Here is a 22,501-nt window from a genome sequence, read left to right on the forward strand (position 1 = left end):
AAGCCGTTGTAATAGTTAGAGATAGTGTTTAGTATTGGGTTGGTATTGGGTTGGAGTTAGGAAGGGTAGAAGGGATTGAGTAGGTTTAGGGAAGGGATTAGGTGGAAGTGGGGTTAGGAAGGGGTGGAGGAGAGGAGGTATAGATTGGTCAGTCGTAAAAATAAAATATGCAGAGTAACCAGACGATTACAGATGTAGAGACTAGTAAGAATAAGACCGAGGAAAAGGGGAAGAGTGAAATTCAAGGGATTCGGGAGGAGATACGGGAAAGTTTTGGTTTATTGGAAGAGTTAGTAATGCGTGATGGAGAGGTTAAGGAAAGGGAAGTTTTAGGGAGTTTAGAACGACTGGGGGAGTTATTGGGTCGAGTGGGGAAGATTGAGTCAGTTTCAGAGTATAATATAGTAGAAAGACATGCATTAGGTGCTTTAATTGTCCGGGGGATACTTTTAGCTAAGATGGCTGGTCAAGGGAGTACGGGGGAGGGAGTGATTAGTACGGCGATAGAGAGGATTGAGTCTAAGTATAATTGGGATATGTTATCAAGGAATTTAAAAGTATGTGCGGGTGAGTTAGATAGGGGTAAAGGTATTTTACTGGAGAGTCTTTTCTTGCATATCTTACAGATAGGAAGTGGATCATTATTACGTAAGGTAGAAGTAGCTCGGATAATAGGATTAAAAGCTAGGGCTAAGGCTAGATTAATTGGACGGATGGATCGGATTACGACTTATATCTTACGGACGGTAGAAGCTATTATTGATCAGAGTATTGAGACGATGATTCCTATTAGTCGGCAGACGGCTTATGAGAAGATTTGTGAGATAGTAGAAGGAATTATTGCGACTAATAATAAGGCATTCTTAGTACAGTTGATATTTGCTAATATGTACACTTCTCAGGAGATGTACAAGAATGCGTTGTTGAATCCGAAGAATATTTTGGTCCGCTTATCAGGCCATGAAGATAGTGAGAAATCGGGTGAAGAACGTGAGAAGAGTTATGCGTTGTACAAGTTAGTTTTAAAGGTAGTAGTGAAGTACTTGCGGATGCGTAAGGCGGAAGAACCTCAAATTGCTGGGAAGAGTATCTTGGAAGAGATCTTTGATGAAGATGAGGTAGAGATGATGGTTAAGTTGGTGGAGAAAGAGATGCCGGCTTATATTCAAGCGGAGATTCTGAACATTTTAGTGGAGGGAGAGGTGATTTTGCATAAGGCAGATACAATGGCCGTTACGCCGAGTAATATCTATCCTTTAGCCCGGTATGCCTTGCAACATCGGGGGACGGAAGCTGTACTGGCTAATATTATTAATGCGTTGGAGTTAGATGTGGTTGAGGCTGAGAATGAAGATGAGATGGAATTGAGTGCCCGGGAACACAATCCGGTATTGGTTTTGGACTTTATTAATGAGATGATGCGGCGGTACGTGGTGGAAGTAAGTGAGAATTCTTATCATTTTCAGAAGTATATTGCGGGGCCGGTTTTGGATGCTTACAATACACTAGTGCAGAATACGAGTAATCCTTTGATTACAACGGGTTATTTAGCCTTACTTTCAACTCTGACTAATTTAGAGGAGTCGGCCACTAATCAGTCGGGATTTGCTAGTAGTATTCAGCGTAATTTAGTCTTGGCTAAGAGTATTACGGGTATTATTGCAACGGTTCGGCAAGTTTGTGCCTACTCGATTCAGAAGGAGACTTTGTATACGGAATGTCCAATTAGTGCCTTACCGGACGAGTTGTTGCCGGTGGTTATGGGGCAGGGAGCTATCTTGCAAGGGGCCCATTCGGTCTTTAGGTTGTGTCTTTTCTTGCCGCCGGCCTTGCAAATAACGGTGGCTTCTCGGCACTTGATGGGTATTCTCTTCCGGGTTTTGGCTGAGGAGGAGTCTTCTTTGAGTTGTAGTACTTTGTACTTTATTCGGGAGTTCTTTAAGAATAAGTCGGTGGTTCAGAAGATCTCGAATGCAATTAACAGTCGGTTCTTTTATTTGATGGCGGCTTTGGTTTCCCTGGGAGAGTTAGATACGGTTTTGGATATTCTAGCGGCTAATCAGCGGATTTATCATAGTTTCTTCCGGAACCAGGTAGTGACACCACGATCGGTGAGTTTGTTCAAAGAAATGGAGTCTCTTTATGCTTTACTGGCCACTCTTATGGTTTACTACTATGCTGATGACCCGAAGCTTAAGAATGAAGCGATTAACCGGAGTTTAGTCGGTTTGTTTGATGAAGTCATTCGTTCTTTGAAGTCCCATGCGAATATTGTGCCGCACTTGGTTGATACGCCGGAATTTGGGTACTTCTTTAAGGCGGCGGCTTTACTGAGTACTGAGATTGCTTTGAATGTTAAGGACCTTCTTTACTTGATTATGAAGGCACAAATATCTACGGCTGATATTGATCCGCGTAAACCAAATGCTTCTCTTATCTATCGTAGTCCGAGTAAGATGGTTTCTGAGTGCTTTTTCTTCTACCACTTTGTCAGTGCGGGTCTTAGTGGGGCTTTAGTTAGTGATGAGAAGATTGCTGGTCATGAAATTCTGGCCGAAGTAAACAATCCTTTCTCAACTAATGCTCTGAAGTATATTGCTTTACTGGGTCTTTCTTCGGAGAATGCTGGTTATAAAAGCCCGGCGGCTGATCTCTTTGCTAATCTGGACCTAACGGGTGTTGGTGATAAAGAAAGACTTCTTTTTGTCAACCAGATCTATCGGGCTCTTTTCCTGTCCGGATCAGTGCAAGAAGGTGGTCCGGCGATTAGTCTGCCCTTCCCAGGCACGCCTCCACAAACGTTTAGTACGACTCCTAGCGAAACGCCTTGTACGGAAGCATCGGCTTACTCCTATGCTGACATGTGTCTACGTTCGGCCATTAAAGCCACGGAAGAAACCGGTGCTCCGCATACTTTGCCCATTAATATTGTTGCTGCCGGTACTCCTCCTCTTATTGCTGCCTTCCTTTACACTCTTCATGAAGCCGCGCCCAGTTCAGCGATTATCTTATCTTATATCAAGAAAATGCGCAAGTTTGTTCGTGAAGATGAATCCGTCTTCGCCCGGGTTCTTTCAACGATTCCCACTCAATAAAGGTTATGAGTTATGATTTAATGTTTAGTTCAAGTTGTGTTAAGTTGTGTTAAGTTGTGTTGTGTTCGTATTGAGTTAGTATTGGGTTGGGTTTGGTTGAGTTGGGTTTGGTTGGGATAAGATAAGCTGAGTGTTATTTAAGTATTGGGCGGCGTACTACTAACTCCACTCCACCTTAAGCCAACTAAATGCATAACCTATCACTATAACTCAAGATAAGATAAGATAAGATGGCTTAACCCAATTAACTCCACTTAATACAATACAATACAAATCACCACCAGAACATATTATAACGTAAGACAATACAAATCACCAGAACCCAACTCAACTTACTACAATACAACTTAACATAACTCAACTCAATATATCATAAAGTAAGACGATACAAATCATCACCAGAACATATCATAACTCAACTCAACTTACTACAATACAACTTAACTCAACTTACTACAATACAACTTAACTCAACTCAACTCAATATATCATAGCGTAAGACGATACAAAACACCACTAGAACATAACTTAACATAACACAACTCAACTCAATATAACATGACGTAAGACAATACTAACCCCTTTATTTTTATGCATAAGAAAGAGCTTGTCATTGGCTGTAAAGCCCCTGTTGCCGTTCTAGTTGGTAAAGAAAAGACCCACAGATTGGCTGAAATAGTTGCTATTCGCCAAAACTCAATCGGTAACCCTGAATACTATGTTCATTATGTCGGATTTAACAAACGTCTTGATGAATGGATCCCCGAAACTCGCATTGACTGTAAAGATCCTTCTAAAATAGAGTATCCACGAAAGAAGAAGTATGTGTCTAAGAAAGAAGAAGCAGAGGCACTCCAAGCACCAACACATTCTAAAACTGCTCTAACTACTGAAGATATCTATAAGGTCAAAAACATTGAAACCATTGAAATGGGTGAGTATACTCTTAATGCCTGGTACTTTTCGCCCTATCCCCATACACTTGCTGAGAACAAACACATTATTCTCTGTGAATACTGTCTCTTCTACTTTAGTACTCCTGAGCACCTTACTCAGCACCGCCAGACCTGTCGTCTTAATAGACCTCCTGGGGCACAGATCTACCGTAAAGACGGAATTGCTTTCTTTGAACTAGATGGTCAAATTCATGTTAATTATGCCCGGAATCTTTCTCTTCTGTCTAAACTCTTTCTTGACCACAAAACTCTCTACTACGATATTGATGTCTTCTTCTTCTATGTTATGTGTATTTATAATCCGGCTGATTCAGAAGAGGATCGGCAGTATAAGCTAGTTGGGTACTTCTCTAAAGAAAAAGAGTCTCAGCATGGCTATAATGTTGCTTGTGTTCTTATTCTTCCTCAGTACCAAAGAAAAGGGTATGGCCGACTGCTGATTGATTTCTCTTATCTGCTTAGTAAACGTGAAAGAGTCGCTGCTTCGCCTGAGAAGCCTCTTTCAGATCTTGGCCTGCTTAGTTATCGGCAGTATTGGGCTGAAAAGGTCACTGAAATCCTGCAACACTCTAAGTCTATTTCAATTAATGATATTCGCGATATGTCAAGTATTACGACTGAGGATATTCTTCACACCTTGCAAACCCACAAAATGTTGATGTTTTATAACGGAGTGCCAGCCTTCATTCTTCGTGATGAGGCCTTGCAGAAGCTTGCTAAGTCCCAGAATGCCCCGCGACTTGATCCGGACTATCTTCTTTGGGGGCCGTCCTACCTCACCTAAGATCATCCCGTGCACATACTCACATTATTTACACAGAAAACCAGACCCAATCTATATATCATTGTATTGGTAGTGAGTTGGTATAAGTTGGTATTGTATTAGTATTGTATTAGTAGTGTGTTTGTATTGTATTGGTAGTGAGTTACTGGTCTAAATAGAAGTTACTTTGAATAAAGCAAGAGGGTTTTTGAGTTAGTATTTGGTTTGCCAAATTAGATTATTGTCTTTCCAAAATAGATGTTTATTGTATATGCTATCTGGTGTGCTGATGATTTAGTCATGAAGTTACCTCAGCTGTTGGTTTGGCTACTCTTAGTCAGAGCGCATAGAATGGGATTTAAATAGATTATACGAATGTCTCTCGTCTTGGGCCCCGGGGCTTAAATGTGGTCGTCGTGCATTGTTTGTCTGTGTACTCATCATACCAATGACTTTGATCAAACTTGTCGTTGTCATTAAACATCGGGATTGTCGTATGCGTGGAAGATAAAGCATCGGACCTGGTTGGCTTGGCTTTATTGGGAGTATAAAGAGCTTGAGCATCCAACTCTTGTTTCTTCAATTGCCGGCAAGTAACGACGGTTAGGATAATTCCTATTATTACAAGGACTATGCATAACAGAGCACAACCTATCATCACAAGAGAATAACTAAGGCTGTTTGGGTTGCTCAGAAAGTCCACTATCTTATCGCATAAAGAAGTTATAGTTTGTTGGGAATCTTTGACTAAGTCTTTTAAATCAATGGCCATAAAAAAACAACGAATTTTTGATATTTATGTTTTTTAATTTTCCTAATTAGGAAATTAAGTCGTTGAAAAAAAATCAGATTTTTCTGGATCTTTTATATTATAAAAATCAAATTAATTGATACTCTTACAACAATACTAATCCTTTATAGTCATTTGGACTAGTATCCGAGTACTAAACCAGTACTAACTCGAAACCAAGAATAAAAAGGACAGTTCATGCTTGGCCTCTCAAAATAACTTCCTATTTAGCTGCATCTATCGCATAATAGATATGGAAATTAGCTGATCTTTGTAAATAGTTGCCAATAAGAATAAGAGTATACACCCGGCTATGTAAATCTTTACACCTATTGTTGTCTACTCCTAACCCAATCTAATACTAACTCAACCCAACAGTAACTCAATTAAGAAGTAGATTTAATAGATGTATCGCTGCCTACGACAAGCCGTTATCTATAAATACGTGTACGAATAAATAAATGCAACGATCTAATGCCGAAGTTAGGTACCGAACAGCTATGTTTGAATCTTTTCTCTTGATATATTATTATGTGCCCATCTAGCAACTTCGTTTGTCTCCAGAGCCAAGTTGTTTGGAGAGAAAGAGAGTGTTTGGGTTTGGCACGGCATCAGACTTAAGAGATATAGTCTGTGTTTTGAGTGTGCCAGTCCAGCAACGTTTGATGCTAACTTGTGATGTCGTTAAAGTAACAAATAGGGTCTTGTCAATCTAGATGATTTATTGTGTTTTCTGATGGATTCCGGTGGAATAAATTGATTAGTGGAGAAGAAAATGCTACAGCTTGGTTGTGCTATGCTGTGGCGGTCATCTGTTTAAAGTATTCCGAAGAAGCATGGATTGATGTTGTTGAACTAGACGATGATTTTGGGTTGAGCTTATCATCTAGGGACATGTTAATTGTAGGATCTTGGCCCCTTAAGGATTGTCTATTGTCTTGGGGAGGGCTACTTATCCATAAACCATCGTTAATGTACCAATCGCTGTGATCTGGACTTGAGCGGTAAGTCGACCGGCTATCTTGAGACCTTAGTTTAGACATACGCTTATTATGCGTTCGCAATCGCCAGACATTAACGTAGGCCAGAACAACCATTATGATTACTGCGATTATACAAATAGCAAGACAAGCTATGCGTGTGATAGTCGAACTAAGGTTGTTTGGGTTGCTCAGAAAGTCCACTATCTTATCGCATAAAGAAGTTATAGTTTGTTGGGAATCTTTGACTAAGTCTTTTAAATCAATGGCCATAAAAAAACAACGAATTTTTGATATTTATGCTTTTAAATTTCCTAATTAGGAAATTAAGTCGTTGAAAAAAATCAGATTTTTCTGGATCTTTTCTTTCCCAAAGCGGCCATTTTATACCACAAAAACAAGTAAGGCACCATCCCAATACTAACTATTATACTGTCCATACGACCGCCATTCATTCCACCCGATCAATTTGGCCACTACTACTAACCTAATACTAACTCAACTCAATACTAACTCAACACAACCATATTTATATAATAAAAGACACACCACTCGTCTAAGGAATATCTTTAATAGAGTACTATGTACTGGCTAAGAAGGGCTTCCCTCATTAGGCATTACACTAACTCAATTTAATTGCTGCCTTCGTTCTCAGAACTATTGATGCGGATTAACAAGATATCTTGACTTGTGTTTATTTCCTGGAAGCATATTACCATGCAACTGACATAACGCGAGGAATGCGCCCACAGCAAAGAATGGCGTATATTGTGCGCCATCCCAACTTTTAACAGAAGTTGTATTGAATAGAACAAGATAGTTTATGTTTAGTTCGATTAAGTTAATCAACAAGAAATAAGATTGTTTTCAAACCCGGTGTGCCATATTTATTGTATGCATAGATCAATTAATTAGCCAAATAGCAAAGGGTTTATCTAAATTGTTAGTTTGGCCGGTCTTATTTAGAAGATGTAGTATTTGGTTAGTATTGGTTATATTGGTTATATTGTAGTCGCCTTACCCAACAATAAGTCTTCTTTCTGAGTATATCAAGCATTAAACCGCGGTGTCTGCCCGGTAGTTCGTGGTCTTTTGTCTGTAAAATAAGCATCATCATATTCGGATCGACTAAACCATGAATCTCGGTCTGAGAAACCACGACTCAAATCATCCTCGGACCCTTCACGACTCAATTCACCCTCGAACCTTTCTGATCTTGAGTCAACACTACCCTCTTCCATTTCATACAAGGGGTCGCTATTCTCCGGCCTATTCTTGATATACTTCCATAATTCCCACATCATAAAGCCCATTAGAATAACAGTTGCGAGTACTAATCCAACAATCAAACCAATCACCACGCCATGTATGATACCACTAAGATCACTTCGGCCGTATAAAATATCTCTTAGTTTAGTGTTTATCACCTCAGAGTTAGAGAGAGTTGCATCAATTGTTTCTTTAATTTCGCCGGGCATAAAAAACAACGAATTTTTGATATTTATGCTTTTAAATTTCCTAATTAGGAAATTAAACCGCTAAAAAATCAAAAAAAAAGCAAACTCAACACTAACCCAAATTTGTTCACATTATTTAATCATTTTATATTCACAAAAACAAATAGGGCCATCTTTATCAATCTATCTCTTTAATTCAAACTCTTATGTATATCAAACAGATACTAAGTTGTGTATCTACTAATCTGTTTATGTACTAATCAGATGCCAAGTTGTGTATACCAACCAGATGCTAATATGAGACTAAGTTGTGTATACTAATCAGTGCCAAGTTGTGTATACCAACCAGACACTAAGTTGTGTATACTAGCCAGATACTAATCAGATACCAACTTGTTTATGTACTAATCTGTTTATGTACTAATCAGTGCTAACTTGTGTATACCAACCAGATGCTAATATGAGACTAAGTTGTGTATACTAACCAGTGCTAACTTGTGTATGTACTAATCAGATACCAACTTGTCTATACTAATAAGATACCAACCAGATACTAATCTGTTTATGTACTAATCAGATACTAACTTGTTTATATACTAACCTGTTTATGTACTAATCAGATACTAACTTGTGTATACCAATACCAACTCAACTCAATACTAACCCTAACACCAACTCAACCCAACCCAACTCAATCCAATACCAATACTAACTCAACTCAACCCAATACCAACTCAACCCAATACTAACTCAACTCAATACCAACTCAAACCAACTCAAATCTTATCTAAAACAACCAAATACATATAATTTTATAAAATTTTAGGACTATGGGCAGTGAAATTCCTCTAAGAAAGGTCGAAAGTATCGAATTTGGCATACTTTCACCTGAAGATGTAGTGGCTATAAGTGTGTGTAAAATTGAGCATCCAGAAACCGTTGAAAATGGGGTACCTAAAGAAGGAGGACTAGCTGATTTACGGCTTGGTACTTCTGAACGTGGATTTCTTTGTAGTACGTGTGGACATCGTTTTGACCAATGTACAGGTCATTTTGGCTACATTGAATTATCAAAACCAGTCTTTCATATCGGATTCTTAGCCAAAGTAAAGAAGATCTTAGAATCTGTTTGTTTCTTCTGTTCTAAACTCAGAATTGAGAAGCAACAATTGCCATCTTTAAAACCACGTAATCAAAAGGAACGTAAACGTCGTTTAAATCTAGTTTGGGGTTTAGCTAAGAATAGAGCTGTCTGTTTAGGAGAAGTCTTACCCGGTCTAGAAGAAACACCAGGAGAGAAGGTTCGTAGTGGGTGTGGTAATCGGCAGCCAACAATTCGTCGTGAAGGTCTGCATTTACTTGCCTTCCAAAAAGGAGAAGAACTAGCTGAAGGTAAAACAGTTCTATCGGCTGAGAAGGCTTTAGAGATACTGAGAAGAATTAGTGAAGTAGATATTGAAGCTCTTGGTTTTGATTTAGAAAGAGCTCGACCTGAATGGATGATTATTCGTGTTTTACCTGTTCCTCCTCCTCAAGTCCGTCCTTCAATTACTATGGAGGGATCTTTGCGTTGTGAAGATGATTTAACGCATAAACTAGCTGATATCATTAAGGCCAGTAATAACTTAAAAAGATACGAGCAAGAAGGAGCTCCAGGACATATTACCCGAGATTACGAACAGTTATTACAATTTCATGTAGCTACTCTTATGAATAATGATATCTCTGGTCAACCTCAATCTCTTCAGAAGAACGGGCGGCCTTTAAAGTCTTTAAGAGCTCGTTTAAGAGGGAAAGAAGGACGAGTACGTGGTAATTTAATGGGTAAACGAGTGGACTTTTCCGCCCGAACGGTTATTACAGCCGATCCTAACATAGGTATGAATGAAGTAGGAGTTCCAGAAGAGATTGCTAAGATGTTGACCTTCCCAGAACGAGTTACTGAGTATAACTTAGCTGAAGCTAGAGCGGCTGTTTTTCGGGGTCCACATACTCATCCTGGGGCTAATTACGTCATTCGTGATGATGGACAGCGGATTGACTTGCGCTTTCATCGGGGGGAGATGAACGTACAAGTTGGGTACATTGTGGAACGCCACCTTAAAAATGGCGATACAGTTCTGTTCAATCGTCAGCCTTCTTTGCACAAAATGTCGATGATGGCCCATCGGGCTCGAGTTATGCGCTTTTCTACCTTTCGGCTGAACTTAAGTGTGACTTCACCTTATAATGCTGATTTTGATGGGGATGAAATGAACTTGCATTTACCACAATCTTTACCGGCTCAGACTGAGTTGCGAGAATTAGCTTTAGTAGAGAAGAACATTGTTTCACCCCAAAGTAATCGGCCGGTTATGGGGATTGTTCAGGATACACTTTTAGGTCTTTATAAGTTAACTAAGCGAGATCTGTTCTTAACTCCAGCTCAGGCTCAGCATTTAGTCTATGCAATGGATAATGGGCGATCTTTAGACCCGCCAGTTCTTTTAAGACCGATTAGACTTTATACTGGGAAGCAAATCTTCTCTCATGCCTTACCACCCGTATCTTATAACGGCTTACATAGTGCCCATGTTCCTGATGCTCCTTTTTGGGCTAATGAGGATGATAGTTGTGTAGTGATTAGGAATGGTGAATTATTAGCTGGGATTATTTGTAAACGGACGGTTGGAACGGCTTCTGGTGGTTTAATTCATGTTATTGCTAATGACTTACCCCGGCGGGTTTGTGTTGATTTTATTGATGCTTTACAACGGGCTGTAGCTGCTTGGCTGGCGGCCTTTGAAGGGTTTACAGTTGGAATTGGTGATACGGTTCCGGATGCAGCTACAGCCGATGCTATTCGGGAGGCAATTGATCGGGCTAAGTCAGAGACTGAGAAGTTAATCTGGCGAGCAGCTCATGGTGAATTAGAAAGACTCCCGGGTATGTCTATGCGTGAATCTTTAGAATCAGTTATTACTTTGGCTTTGAATCGGGCTCGTGATACGAGTGGGACGGCGGCCCAACGGACTTTACTCGCCCAGAATAGTATTAAGCAAATGGCCGCCGCCGGTTCAAAAGGATCAAGTATTAATGTTTCGCAGATGTCGGCCTGTGTCGGACAGCAGGTAGTGGAAGGTCGGCGTATTTTACTGGGATTTCGTGATCGGGCTCTACCCCATTTTACTAAGGATGATTTTGGAGCGGAAGCTCGTGGGTTTGTGAGTAGTTCTTATATAACGGGTTTAACTCCAGTTGAGTTCTTCTTCCATGCCATGGGTGGTCGAGAAGGTCTCATTGATACGGCAGTTAAGACGGCAGAAACGGGATATATTCAAAGACGACTAGTTAAGGCCTTAGAAGATGCCCAGGTAAGGGCTGATCGTAGTGTAAGGAGTGGTGAGGGCCAGGTGATTCAAGGGGCTTATGGTGGAGATTGTTTGGATGCCACCTTTATTGAAATGCAAGATTTAGTGTTGTTGGGTTCGGAAAGTGAGTTTACTAGTAAGTTTGTGCTTGATTTATCCGGTTTAGCTGAGTATCCGCTTAGTGCTCGGGTGGCGGCGGCCCTAAGAAGTCCACGGGGGAAGAGTTTAGTCCGGACGGAAATACTTATGCTACGTGATGAACGGAATGAGTTACTAGCGGCTGGAGTGAAGGGCCGACAACCTTTACCGGTACCTTTAGCACGCATATTTGAACGGGCTCAACGTATGTCACAAAGTCCAACGGCTGCTCCAGGAGTTATTCGTAGTGCAGAGACAGGTCGTAGTGGTCTAGTGGTCGGTGATGTTCTCCCGGAACGAATTGTCCGAGCTCGAGAAGCTTTGGAAACAGCTTTAGTTACGGCTATTTGTGCGATTGAAGAGGTGGCTAAACCGGCTTTTAGATTGTTTATGGCCCATTTAAGAGGGTATTTAGCGGTTAAACGGGTTCTTTGTGAGTTTAGATTAAGTGGAGCTGCTTTTGAATGGGCGGTAGATGAGGTACGTAGTGTGTTCTTGAAGGCCATAGTAGCACCGGGAGAAATGGTTGGGACTTTAGCCGCTCAGAGTATAGGTGAACCGGCTACTCAGATGACTTTGAATACTTTTCACTTGGCTGGAGTAGCTAGTACGGTAACTAGAGGTGTTCCTCGTTTGAAGGAAATCATTAATGTTGCTAAGACAATCAAAACACCCTCTTTGATCCTTTACTTACGTGATGATTTAAGGTATACGCCTGAAGGTGCTAAAAAAGCGCAACAGGAGATAGAAAGGTGTTATGTTCGTGATGTTTTAGCTTGTTCTGAGGTGGTTTATGATCCATTATTAACGGCTATTAAGGCCGATGCTGATTTTATTGAGGCTTATGCTATCTTAGATCCTAGTGTTTATACGCCTAGTTCGCCTTGGGTACTAAGACTGACTTTAAACCGACGGGCCTTAGTTGATCGTGGTTTGAGTATTGAGGTGGTTGCCCAAGTTATTGAGGTTAGTACTGGGTATAAGTGCATGCATAGTGATGAAAATGCAGCTACCCAGATTATTCGTTGTGCTTTACCCGATACAGAAGAAAGATTGCGGAAGATAGAAGCAACTGTAGCTGCTATTATGCTTAAGGGTTTATCTGGGATTAAACGGGCCTTCATTAATGAAAGTCCAGTTAGTGGTGGCGATGGTCGAGTTGAGTACGTTTTGCATACAGAAGGTGCTGGTTTAGCTGAAGTTTTAACTCATCCTATGGTTGATCCGCACAGATCTACTTCTAATGATCCTTTAGAAGTCCTACGAGTGCTGGGGATTGAAGCGGCCCGAGCAGCTGTGCTAAGAGAAATCAGAGCAGTGATTGAAAGTGATGGTTCTTACGTTAACTTCCGGCACTTATCTATTCTAGCCGATATTATGACTCAACGTGGTACTTTATCCGGTATTACTCGGCATGGTACAAACCGTGGTGAAGCTGGGGCTTTGATGCGTTGTTCGTTTGAAGAGACAGTTGAGATTTTACTGGATGCAGCTGCTTCGGCTGAGACGGATAGGTGTCGGGGTGTAGTTGAGAGTGTTATGTTGGGTCGAGTGGCAGCGATTGGTACGGGTACGACTGAAGTGATCATAGATAAGGATGCTTTAGAGCAGGGTGTGGCTGCTTTAGAGAAGTACGAGTTTGAGGAGGATGAAAGTGGTGGAGAAACACCGCCGGGTTTAATGTCTCCTCTATCTGCTCCTGGTTCTGATTCTTCTTCATCGCACTGGGGTATGCCTGGGGTTACACCTGGCTACTCGCCGGCTAGTCCTACTTACTCGCCGGCTAGTCCTACTTATGCTCCGGCTAGTCCGACCTATTCGCCTTCTAGTCCTACTTATGCCCCTAGTAGTCCGAGTTATTCACCGACTGGAGCTGGGTTTGTCTACTCGCCAGCTAGTCCGGTTTATAGTTTTGCCCCAAGTAGTCCTAACTTCTTGCCGCCGCGAGGTGCCAGTTCACCCCCGCCTCTTTACACTCCCAGTAGTCCAGCCCCGAACTACAACCGTGCTTATGCTCCCGTAGCCCCTTTATCACCCGCCGCCCAAACGCTCTATACCCCCTCAGCTATGCCCCGCAGTGAAGAGGGATACCTAAGAATGCGCCAAAAACTAGCTGAGGAAAACAGTAGTAGTGAGTCTTCTGAGGAGGAAAGGGATGAATAAATTGGGTTTAGTATAGTATTAAGTTGAGTTAAGTTGGGTATGGGGTGGGTTGTGTATGGTATGGGTTGAGTTAGTATTGGGTTGTGTATTGAGTTGGTTTAGTATGGGTTTAGTATTGAGTTGAGTTGTGTATTGAGTGGGGTTGGTTTAGTATTGTGTATTGAACTTATTATCCCAAATCTTAACTTAACTTAACTTAATTTAATATCACACTAAATTCAATTCAATTCAATACCACACTAAACTAAACTCAATACTAAACTTAACTCAACTTAACTTAATATCACACATAACTTATACTACCTCAACCAAACCCAATCTTAACTCAATCCTAACTCAACCAAACTCAATAAAAGGCTCCACTTATCTCAAGGAATGCCTTTTATTGAGTACGTATTGGTTGAGTTGAAATAAGATGACGTCATCTTGGGTTAGTGTTAGTATTGGTGTTAGTAAGTAGTGTGTGATGGACTAGTAATCAGGTTAGTACTGGGTTGGTAGTAGTAGTGGTCGTATGACAACATTATACTTACTCAAACTTAACTTAACTTGGTGTAGGTGTAGGTGGCGGTTGAACTGGACTAGTGGGAGATTGTATGGGTTCAATTTATTTTTGGAATGACTAGTGACTGTATGGCTTGGGTAGTGATTGGCCGGGGGGCTGAGGCAATAGTAGGACGGTGTTTAGGCTGGATAGTAAAAACTCGTATAAAGAAAGGGTATCGTTTGGCTGCGATAGATGAGCGCTTACGCCGGGAAAGAACACGCCGTGAGAAGAATGTTTTAGGCCGATTAGAAAAGACTGGAGTTACTCCCAAATTAGCGGATGAGAGTAAAGCAGCAGAGATAGCAACTGCAGCTGGTGTAGATTTAAATGATTCAGTTGTAATGAAAGAAGCACTTGGTTTAAGTCTTTATGAACTAGCTAGCTCAATTAGCACAACCGAATTAACAGAACTAGTTGTCGCTGCAGCTGAGGCTGTGGGTCGAGTACATTCTTTAGGAATTGTACATGGTGATATTACTTTAAACAATATTATTGCTGAACGGGTGGACGGACAGCCAGTAAGAATCACTCTTATTGATTTTGGACTAAGTAGTTTCACGGGTAAAGATGAAGATCGAGCGGTAGATCTCTATTTATTTGAAAGAGCAGTTCGTTCAGCTACAGGTGAAGATTTGTCTTTGGCCATTGAGCAAGGCTATGCTAAATCTGGTTCAGCTCAGACCTTAAAAAGACTGGAGAGTGTGAGACAACGTGGCCGGAAAAGAGAACTATCGGCCGTTGGATAAGTAAAGTTTTGTTTTTGTTTTTGTTAAATTATCTTATCTTATGTTTTTGTTATATTAAGTTAAGTTATGCTATCTTATGTTGTAATGCCAGTCAACCCAATACAATACCAACCGGATACTAACTCAATTCTAGCTTATCTCAAACTGTTGTGAGCTTAAAAGTGCGTATATAATCAGTAAGCGAACTGATGACTCAAATTGAACGATTACAAGATGAACACTTATTAGACAACTAACAAGTCATGTCTACCTTAAAAAATGAACAACCGTTACTTCATGATGAGTTGGAGAAGAATAAGCCGACCATCTTGAAAGTGGAAAAGAAGTTATCTGCCAAACTGGCTGAAAAGCCACCTACCGCTCCTACACCACCTATCGATGCTTTAGACAAAGTTTCAGACGTTCCTCCCAAAACCGATACTCCACGAAAAGAAGCTTCCTTTAAGAGCTCTTATCGATTCTATCTAAAAAATGCATACAGAAATGGAAGAACTCAAAGAATCCGTGTCCGATTTAAAGAAAGCCATAATACTCCTCACCAAAATAGCATACACAGCACTCCCTAAACACATGCCAGCACTTACCCCACTTATATCCGCACCCACTGTGCCTAACCACATGCTAACATCACCAAACTCTACCCCCGTATCACTAGAAGAACAGCTCAAGGCAATAGTCATAACTGCCCAAAAGTCCGCAAATTCGGAGAGCAATCTAGTTGCTCAAAAAGTAAGCGAATTATTAGCCCAACTACCCAACACCACTAATAACACCACCCAAATCCCAACTCAAACCAATGTTGATGGAGATGGCCAGACGGCAGTTTTGACCAAAAAGCAACAGAAGAAAGCCAGGCAGAAGGCCGCGAAGGCACTCATGAAAAGTGAATCTTATTCCAATACCAACCCTGCCAATACCAATGACAAACCACCTACTCACCACTCTAAATACCAGTCAACGCCCTCTAACCCAAACTGCGTTAATTCTCACAAATCCATCCCCAACCCCATACCATTTCACCCTACCCCCGCCTCTATCAATTCTGCCCCCACCCCCACCACTCCACCTAAACGCACAAGACGTTACCCGGATTACTCCAAACTTACAGTCAAACAACTGGAAGAGATGCTGTGGGGTGAGGACAGCGGGAACACGAGATACTATCAGAGACTATTTGTATTCGCAAGAATCAAGAACGTGTGCACCGAAGTAAACATCCTAACTCTTAATAGATTATGGGCGAAATGGTGCGGGATTCCCCGATCTGACCTAGTACTACTGCATGCCATCGATAAAAACATCTGGCAAATGTGCGTTACTAGGAAACATGCTGAGAAGCTATCCACTCTTAAGCAGCTCTACGAAAAGAATGTGAAGATTGAAGTGGAAATCGAAGTCTATGATCCACTTAGCCACCCAAGGAGGGGTGTGAAAGGAAGGGAGCGAGTGCTTGCAGCGATGCAACAGGCTGCCCATGATCTGGTGAAATATGGACATGCGATGTACACTAGGGCGATCGATCTGGCAAAACGCATCTGTTGTGCAAAGTCCCCGGTTGAGTTCTACGGGAGTATAATACTCGAAGATAGGGAGCTATATTATGATCTGTTAGCCAAGGAAAAGGAGAACGTCGCAGCGGATGACTCTGCAACGCCCTCAAAATCCACATCTTGATTCGATCCTAGTATTAATTCAGTGATACCGAACGTTGAAGATAAGGGACGCCAGGCAATGATTGAAGGTAGATGGTGTGTGAAACAGCCAATGCCTTAATGAATAAGATGGGCGAGGGTGTGCCGCCAATACTCTCTACTCATTGTGGCTTACGCATCACCTACTTGGATGTGGGTGGATTTGCGAAGCACCTGGCTTTACCGGATGGCTTTATGGAGCGTAACGAACTCAATCTAGCCATCTTCCACGAAACATGGCTGAACTTGAAGAATTCTTTGCTGTGTAACAAGGTGTTAGCGCGGGCTGATTCGCCGATGACGATGGGAGAACGTGCGCACTACAGCACACTGGTTTAATACAAACCGACGAGCCCCTGGGTCAGACAGATAGCTACTCATGAGATCTACCACCGAGGAGTGCACTGGACGGCAGGCGATGCATACATTGTAAGTGTGTATTATCGTCGAATAAGAGGTTAACTGAGACAAGTTGGTTTAAGTACCTATTGGGTTAGTGAAGTAAGTTTAACTAGTCAAATAGTGGTTGTTGATGATTTTAATGCCTGGTGCTGGCACGGCTCGAGTACCGGTTATAGTTGCGAAAGGCTTGTGAGTCTAGAAGAAGCGTTATTATCTCACAACTACTGTATGACATGAGGAGTGCTAAAGAGATAGTTACTTACAGCGGGCGTCAGAGAAGTTGAGTCGGCCTGACCGCCTGTTTGTGAGAGGACTGGATAACGTATTAGATGCTTTCGTGCAGAGCCTGGACTGGGTTCTGAGCAACACCGTTAGCATCTCTAATTGTTCCAAGAAGGATCTAGTCGGATTAAAAGTGTAAAGGGAGGAGTCCTGATATACTTTTAGTAAGGTGATGATGAATTAAGGACTACAAGCGGCCTATCAATGGGAGAATCCTATTCTGTTCGGGTCAAAGAACGTGTGGCATCGCTGTTGACCAAATTTGTTGTGCACGAGAGGTGATAGGGTGAAGTATACTAGGGACGTGGTCGTTGACTAGCTTACTTTATGCGCCGGATGCGAGAAATTCGTGATGATTTTGAAATCTGTTTTTGCCGAAGTTTGATCTCAAAATCGGCCAAACCTTGCGAACATTCTGTCTACGGCAAGCCACTTTGCCCTCACAATCAATAAATTGAACCCAAACCAACTCAATAATACAATGTAAATTAAGCCAAAATAGTAGTCTAATTAAGATATTAAAAGAATAATATGGGTACTGGAATTGGTTTTTGTTAGGGTAGCATTTGATTTTTAGATTTAGACTGTTACTATTTGAATTTAAGTCTAATTAGTTAGAGGATAGATTGGCATTTAGAAGAGTAGTTGGGCAGTGTGGGGACGAGGAGGAGTGGAGTATAGCAGTAGGTGAGTTTTTTAGTTTTATGCTAGCACAGGGAAGAGATATTGTAGTGGTGGGAAGAACTGATGAAGTATGTGTATTTAGTCTGGCGAAAGGAATGGAGCGGATTATGCTAGTTAGGGGAAGAATGGAGGTTTCATCCGTTGGACTGAGTCCTAAAGAATCCTATGTTTTGATCGGTTGTGCTAATGGAAGCGTGCGTCTGGGAGAGATTCAACCCAATAGTGAAGTCATCTTAGAGGATTTAGTTGAAGTAAGTAAGCTGGGGCTAAGAGTAACCTCTATCTTTATGGTAGATGATGTGGCTTATCTTGGTTCTGAGAATGGAGTGGTGAGAGTAGTGAGAATAGAAAGGGGCAGTGCAGTAGGTAGTATTAGTGGTCTAGCCAATCAAACAGGCGAGTCGTTGCCTGAAAGTGGCGATGCCTGGATGCGAACCATGGAAAGTGAAGAGGAGACAGAAGAAGCAACCAAAGCCGGCGACTCTTTATGGACTGATAAGTCTCTTCAAGGATCGGGTCGGTATGAGTTTAGTGTTATTAGGGAGATTAAACATACAACACCGATTGAAAGTATATGTGTACACGGCCAAAAGATCTATATTCTAGATATGCGGGGTAGGATTAAGATCTTTCCTTCACGAGTGGTGTATGACCATGTTAGTTTAGCCTTCTTTAAGAAATACTTGTTGTGTGCTGAGGAGAATGCTTTGTTTGCTGAGATAGGCGAGAGTTTAGCTTCTATCTATTTTGCTGGTTCGGGGATTAGAGCCATGACTAGTAGTGCATTGGGTGAGTATCTTTTTCTCTTGACTAAAGCTCATGTTGAGATTGTGAGAATTACTAGTACGGGCGGCCAAAAGATGCATACGATTAGTGTAGCTAAAGATATCCAGCACTTAGTAGTTGATTCGGAAAGATCAATAGTTTATGGTGTTGAATGGAGTACTTTATCCAAATCAGCGATGAACATTACTCGATTGGACTTGCAGTATGTGTGGATTGACCGGCCTATGGTTGATCTTAAGATTAGAGAAAGTATCATTGAAACTGTGATTGCTCCAGAGGAAGAAGCCGAAGAAGAAGAGCGTCAGGAATACTTTGACATACCAGCACCTAAATCCCGTAAGACATCAGCACAGCCCCGGGCCCTTTGGGTCTCAGAAGAGAGCGATCGTGCTAAGAGCAAGCAAATTGCCGATAGTGCGCTAATGGAGTTATTTGAAAGCGATGATGAGGGTGTATCGGATGGCGAAATGGCCCAGGAGTGTAAAGTAGTGCAAGAAACGCTAGCTCAGTCTAGGGAAGAGTTTGAAGCAGTTCCTAATACTCGTCTGTTATCTAATCTTTATTCAGAATGTACTCAAAATGGGGTTATAGGTTCAATTTATGCTGCAGCTGGTCAGAGTGTTCTGTTGCACTGGTCACCCGAGTGTAAAGTAGTTGGATCATCCGATACCGAGAAATGGAAGATTGAAGTTGTTAATAGGTTACAAGCCGGCAAGGTTACTCTATTGGAAGAGGAAAGTTCAATTGATTTGGCATCCTGTTCTGAACGCATTCTTGGCTTAGTAACCGGAGGCCAGCTAAAAGTTAGACTAGGTAGTGCTGGCCTATTTGATAGTAAGCCTCAAAAAGTAACTTGCTCTTCTAAACACGAGATCAAAAGGCTTCTTTGTGGCACTCATTTCTTGGTGCTGATTTATGACCAGAATGGGACAACTGAAACAGCTTTCTTTGCGGATGATTTAACTGAGGTGTATAGTGAAGTGGGTCCCGTAGTAGCTGCTTGTGTCTCCGGTAGTTTTGTTGGTCTAGCCACCAGACACCATAACCTCTTCAAACTATCACTATTCCGTTGGCAAGACGGCCAAATCAAGCGGCTTTGGCAATTTATGCCTGAATTGACTTCTTTAGACTGGCTAGGTATTAACAATGCCGGGGTTATGGTAGTAGAATCCCAAAAGACCCTTTATGCAGTTGGCCACCAACGACTAGTCCGACTTAATGGCGAGCCCCAAGGCATTCCCTTGGGTATTTCTGGCAGCTACTTAGTTTATGCCCCCCGGGACAGTAATGGCACTCCATGTCTCTTCCCCGAGAATGTTAAGTACGTAAATCTAATTCGAGAAAGTCTCTTTAACCACGCCAATCCAGATATCATGACACTTTTAGCCAAAGAAGTAATTCCTTCTATTGCTATGTCCCTGGATATACCCAGTGTTCAGAGCAGCACTCCCAAAGAAAATGCCCCAACGACTCGATCGAGCACCAAATCAATTGCTTTATATGAGGAGTTCAACCGAATCTCTAACCTTGACTCTCCCAGCCCACCTAACAATTCTTTCTCTACACCAACCAAGTCCACTTCCACTCCAGCTACACCCACCAAGCAACCATCCACCCCCTCTACCTCCACCACTCCGAGCACGCCTATCAAGAAAACCAAAGTAGCTTATACAAACCCCTTTGCCCGTAAACCCTAATAAATCAATTACTACATCTTAACACACTTTAACATAGCATAACTCACTTCTATTATCTTGCTTTATTTGTTACCCGATCTACGGTCTTCTTGGGCCCATCGGTGGAGTTCCATTAGTAGGGCATCTTGGGAGGGCAGGCCGAGTGGACTGTAAACCATAAAGTCAAAGGCAAATGAACCGACCGGCAAGTTTCTAGGCAGCGACTTATACCGTTGGCTAATGTGAGTAAAGATAAGCCATTTAGCTTGTGATGCCTTAAACGAATCAATGGCATCTTGGACAGTTGAATGTCTCGTCTGTTCAGCATTCTTCTTCTCTTCCGTTTCAAATGTAGCTTCATGAATCATTAAATCTACCTTATTTGACAACCTAATAAACTCCTGATTAGGCACTGTATCACCCGTATAACTCAAAGCAAACTCTAACTCATTCAAAGCATACTTATTCAAACGAACACTATAACTATTAGCAATATGCTGGGCCGAACAGAGTTCAATTCCATAGACCAGTAAGGGCAGACTAACCAAAGAATTCCAAGCACCACGCATTAACACTGTATCTAATCCCACCGGCACAACCAAATCCAAACCTTTCTCACCCGGCCAATAGTGCACGGCCAGTTCACTCGCCGGCCGCTTAAAAGAAGGCCGATAAGCATAAGGATCCACCACTCCTTCCTCAGCACCTAATCCTTTCGTAATACCCAAAACCACCGAACTAACCGGATTAACTCGACTACTTACATCTGAAACCGGCCCAATCACCAAGTAACTCTTAGTTGTACTTAAGGTCTTTTCCCGGTATATATTCAAGGCATAACGAGCTTTAGCACGAACAAATATACAAGACAGCCCAAAGTATTTCAAAGCATCCAGCATACACAAATCACCCACTACCACTACTGTCTTATTCCCAGCCACATTAGCCCGTCTTATTACTGAAAACACACCCAAAATATGATCAGCATGCCGATGCGTCAGCACAACCATTTCCAAATGCGAATAATAAAACCGATTCCCCATCGATATCTTCTGCAATTGTCCAATTGTATCTTCACCACAATCCAACAGTACTGATCCGTATCCGCCCGTTACCAAAATAGCCGAAACATTCCGCAAAGGTGTCGGCACTGCCGCCCCCGTTCCTAAAAACACCGTATATATCGAGTTAGTATTAGTAGTGTTATGAGTGGTGTCAATATGAGTAATAGTATTAGTATTGCTATGAGTAGTGTTAGTATGATTAATAGTGTTGTCTTTGCTTATATCACCTAAACTCTTACTATTACTATTATTTATACCATTACTATTACTTATACCACTTATACCATTCTTATCATTACTCATACCATTCTTATCACCACTTATACCATTCTTATCACTACTTATACCTATAACATTGCTAACTACTTCTTCTAGCGGACAATCAATTGTATCCCCATCACTAACTACCTCAATCCCACGCAAATACTTCCTATACCGCACCTTATACTCAACTGGAGCTAAAATAGGCGCATAAACCTTATTTAACCGCCGGTTCAAATCTAAACTTGCTTCTACCTCTTCCTCCTTACGCACGACCGCCCGTACTTCCGCCTCCGGATGCAATTCCTTAACCAACCGACAGACCAACCCAATTCCTCGCATCTCCACCCGATCATCCCTAAATACTTCTGCACTCGCTCGTACGTACACATCCACCACTCCCGTCATCTCCGCCACCAATGCCTTAACTTCCAATACATCCACCACAGCCCCAACCAAAGATATAACCCAAATCCCCCGATACTTCTTCTCCCGGCCTAAATACTCCGCCAAATGCACCACCCGACCATCCACTGCCAACCAGCCCTCCCTATGCAACTGCGCAATTTCCTGCTTCGTCTTTACACCCGCCCGAGCAGCTTCCTCCACTAAAAACTTACCCCGTACCCCCGGCAAACCCACCCGATACCCTACCACCGACTTCCCGTCC

The 22,501-nt window shown here is 41.9% G+C and overlaps 11 protein-coding genes across 11 annotated transcripts in view; 6 read left to right on the forward strand and 5 right to left on the reverse strand.

Moving 5' to 3' along the window:
* Window positions 1–167: 167 nt before the first annotated feature.
* Window positions 168–3,095, forward strand: NEHOM01_0136 (uncharacterized protein; the record flags this gene model as incomplete). Its single annotated transcript, XM_051489014.1, has 1 exon — window positions 168–3,095. One exon carries the CDS (start codon window positions 168–170, stop codon window positions 3,093–3,095), a length of 2,928 nt encoding a protein of 975 aa, XP_051344974.1.
* A 591-nt stretch (window positions 3,096–3,686) lies between these two features.
* Window positions 3,687–4,835, forward strand: NEHOM01_0137 (histone acetyltransferase HTATIP; the record flags this gene model as incomplete). Its single annotated transcript, XM_051489015.1, has 1 exon — window positions 3,687–4,835. The coding sequence occupies one exon, from the start codon at window positions 3,687–3,689 to the stop codon at window positions 4,833–4,835; it is 1,149 nt and encodes a 382-aa protein (XP_051344975.1).
* A 346-nt stretch (window positions 4,836–5,181) lies between these two features.
* Window positions 5,182–5,586, reverse strand: NEHOM01_0138 (uncharacterized protein; the record flags this gene model as incomplete). Its single annotated transcript, XM_051489016.1, has 1 exon — window positions 5,182–5,586. One exon carries the CDS (start codon window positions 5,584–5,586, stop codon window positions 5,182–5,184), a length of 405 nt encoding a protein of 134 aa, XP_051344976.1.
* Window positions 5,587–6,398: 812 nt separating this feature from the next.
* On the reverse strand, window positions 6,399–6,857 carry NEHOM01_0139 (uncharacterized protein; the record flags this gene model as incomplete). Its single annotated transcript, XM_051489017.1, has 1 exon — window positions 6,399–6,857. One exon carries the CDS (start codon window positions 6,855–6,857, stop codon window positions 6,399–6,401), a length of 459 nt encoding a protein of 152 aa, XP_051344977.1.
* Window positions 6,858–7,633: 776 nt separating this feature from the next.
* Window positions 7,634–8,062, reverse strand: NEHOM01_0140 (uncharacterized protein; the record flags this gene model as incomplete). The annotated part of the gene is made up of 1 exon (XM_051489018.1): window positions 7,634–8,062. One exon carries the CDS (start codon window positions 8,060–8,062, stop codon window positions 7,634–7,636), a length of 429 nt encoding a protein of 142 aa, XP_051344978.1.
* An 809-nt stretch (window positions 8,063–8,871) lies between these two features.
* NEHOM01_0141 (DNA-directed RNA polymerase II subunit RPB1) lies at window positions 8,872–13,692 on the forward strand (the record flags this gene model as incomplete). The annotated part of the gene is made up of 1 exon (XM_051489019.1): window positions 8,872–13,692. The coding sequence occupies one exon, from the start codon at window positions 8,872–8,874 to the stop codon at window positions 13,690–13,692; it is 4,821 nt and encodes a 1,606-aa protein (XP_051344979.1).
* A 618-nt stretch (window positions 13,693–14,310) lies between these two features.
* Window positions 14,311–14,985, forward strand: NEHOM01_0142 (TP53 regulating kinase; the record flags this gene model as incomplete). The annotated part of the gene is made up of 1 exon (XM_051489020.1): window positions 14,311–14,985. The coding sequence occupies one exon, from the start codon at window positions 14,311–14,313 to the stop codon at window positions 14,983–14,985; it is 675 nt and encodes a 224-aa protein (XP_051344980.1).
* A 483-nt stretch (window positions 14,986–15,468) lies between these two features.
* On the forward strand, window positions 15,469–16,659 carry NEHOM01_0143 (uncharacterized protein; the record flags this gene model as incomplete). The annotated part of the gene is made up of 1 exon (XM_051489021.1): window positions 15,469–16,659. The coding sequence occupies one exon, from the start codon at window positions 15,469–15,471 to the stop codon at window positions 16,657–16,659; it is 1,191 nt and encodes a 396-aa protein (XP_051344981.1).
* A 1,405-nt stretch (window positions 16,660–18,064) lies between these two features.
* NEHOM01_0144 (uncharacterized protein) lies at window positions 18,065–20,527 on the forward strand (the record flags this gene model as incomplete). Its single annotated transcript, XM_051489022.1, has 1 exon — window positions 18,065–20,527. The coding sequence occupies one exon, from the start codon at window positions 18,065–18,067 to the stop codon at window positions 20,525–20,527; it is 2,463 nt and encodes an 820-aa protein (XP_051344982.1).
* A 62-nt stretch (window positions 20,528–20,589) lies between these two features.
* NEHOM01_0145 (ribonuclease Z) lies at window positions 20,590–22,239 on the reverse strand (the record flags this gene model as incomplete). Its single annotated transcript, XM_051489023.1, has 1 exon — window positions 20,590–22,239. One exon carries the CDS (start codon window positions 22,237–22,239, stop codon window positions 20,590–20,592), a length of 1,650 nt encoding a protein of 549 aa, XP_051344983.1.
* Window positions 22,240–22,481: 242 nt separating this feature from the next.
* Window positions 22,482–22,501, reverse strand: part of NEHOM01_0146 (uncharacterized protein) — a gene marked incomplete at both ends in the record, with an annotated part of 360 nt that continues 340 nt past the window's right edge. Inside the window, one exon of the mRNA XM_051489024.1 lies at window positions 22,482–22,501. This exon is cut by the window's right edge and continues 340 nt beyond it. Within this exon, the coding sequence (XP_051344984.1) occupies window positions 22,482–22,501 (20 nt within the window).

This window comes from Nematocida homosporus (assembly GCF_024244095.1).
Source record: "Nematocida homosporus strain JUm1504 chromosome Unknown 4562, whole genome shotgun sequence".
Lineage (NCBI taxonomy): Eukaryota > Fungi > Microsporidia > Nematocida > Nematocida homosporus.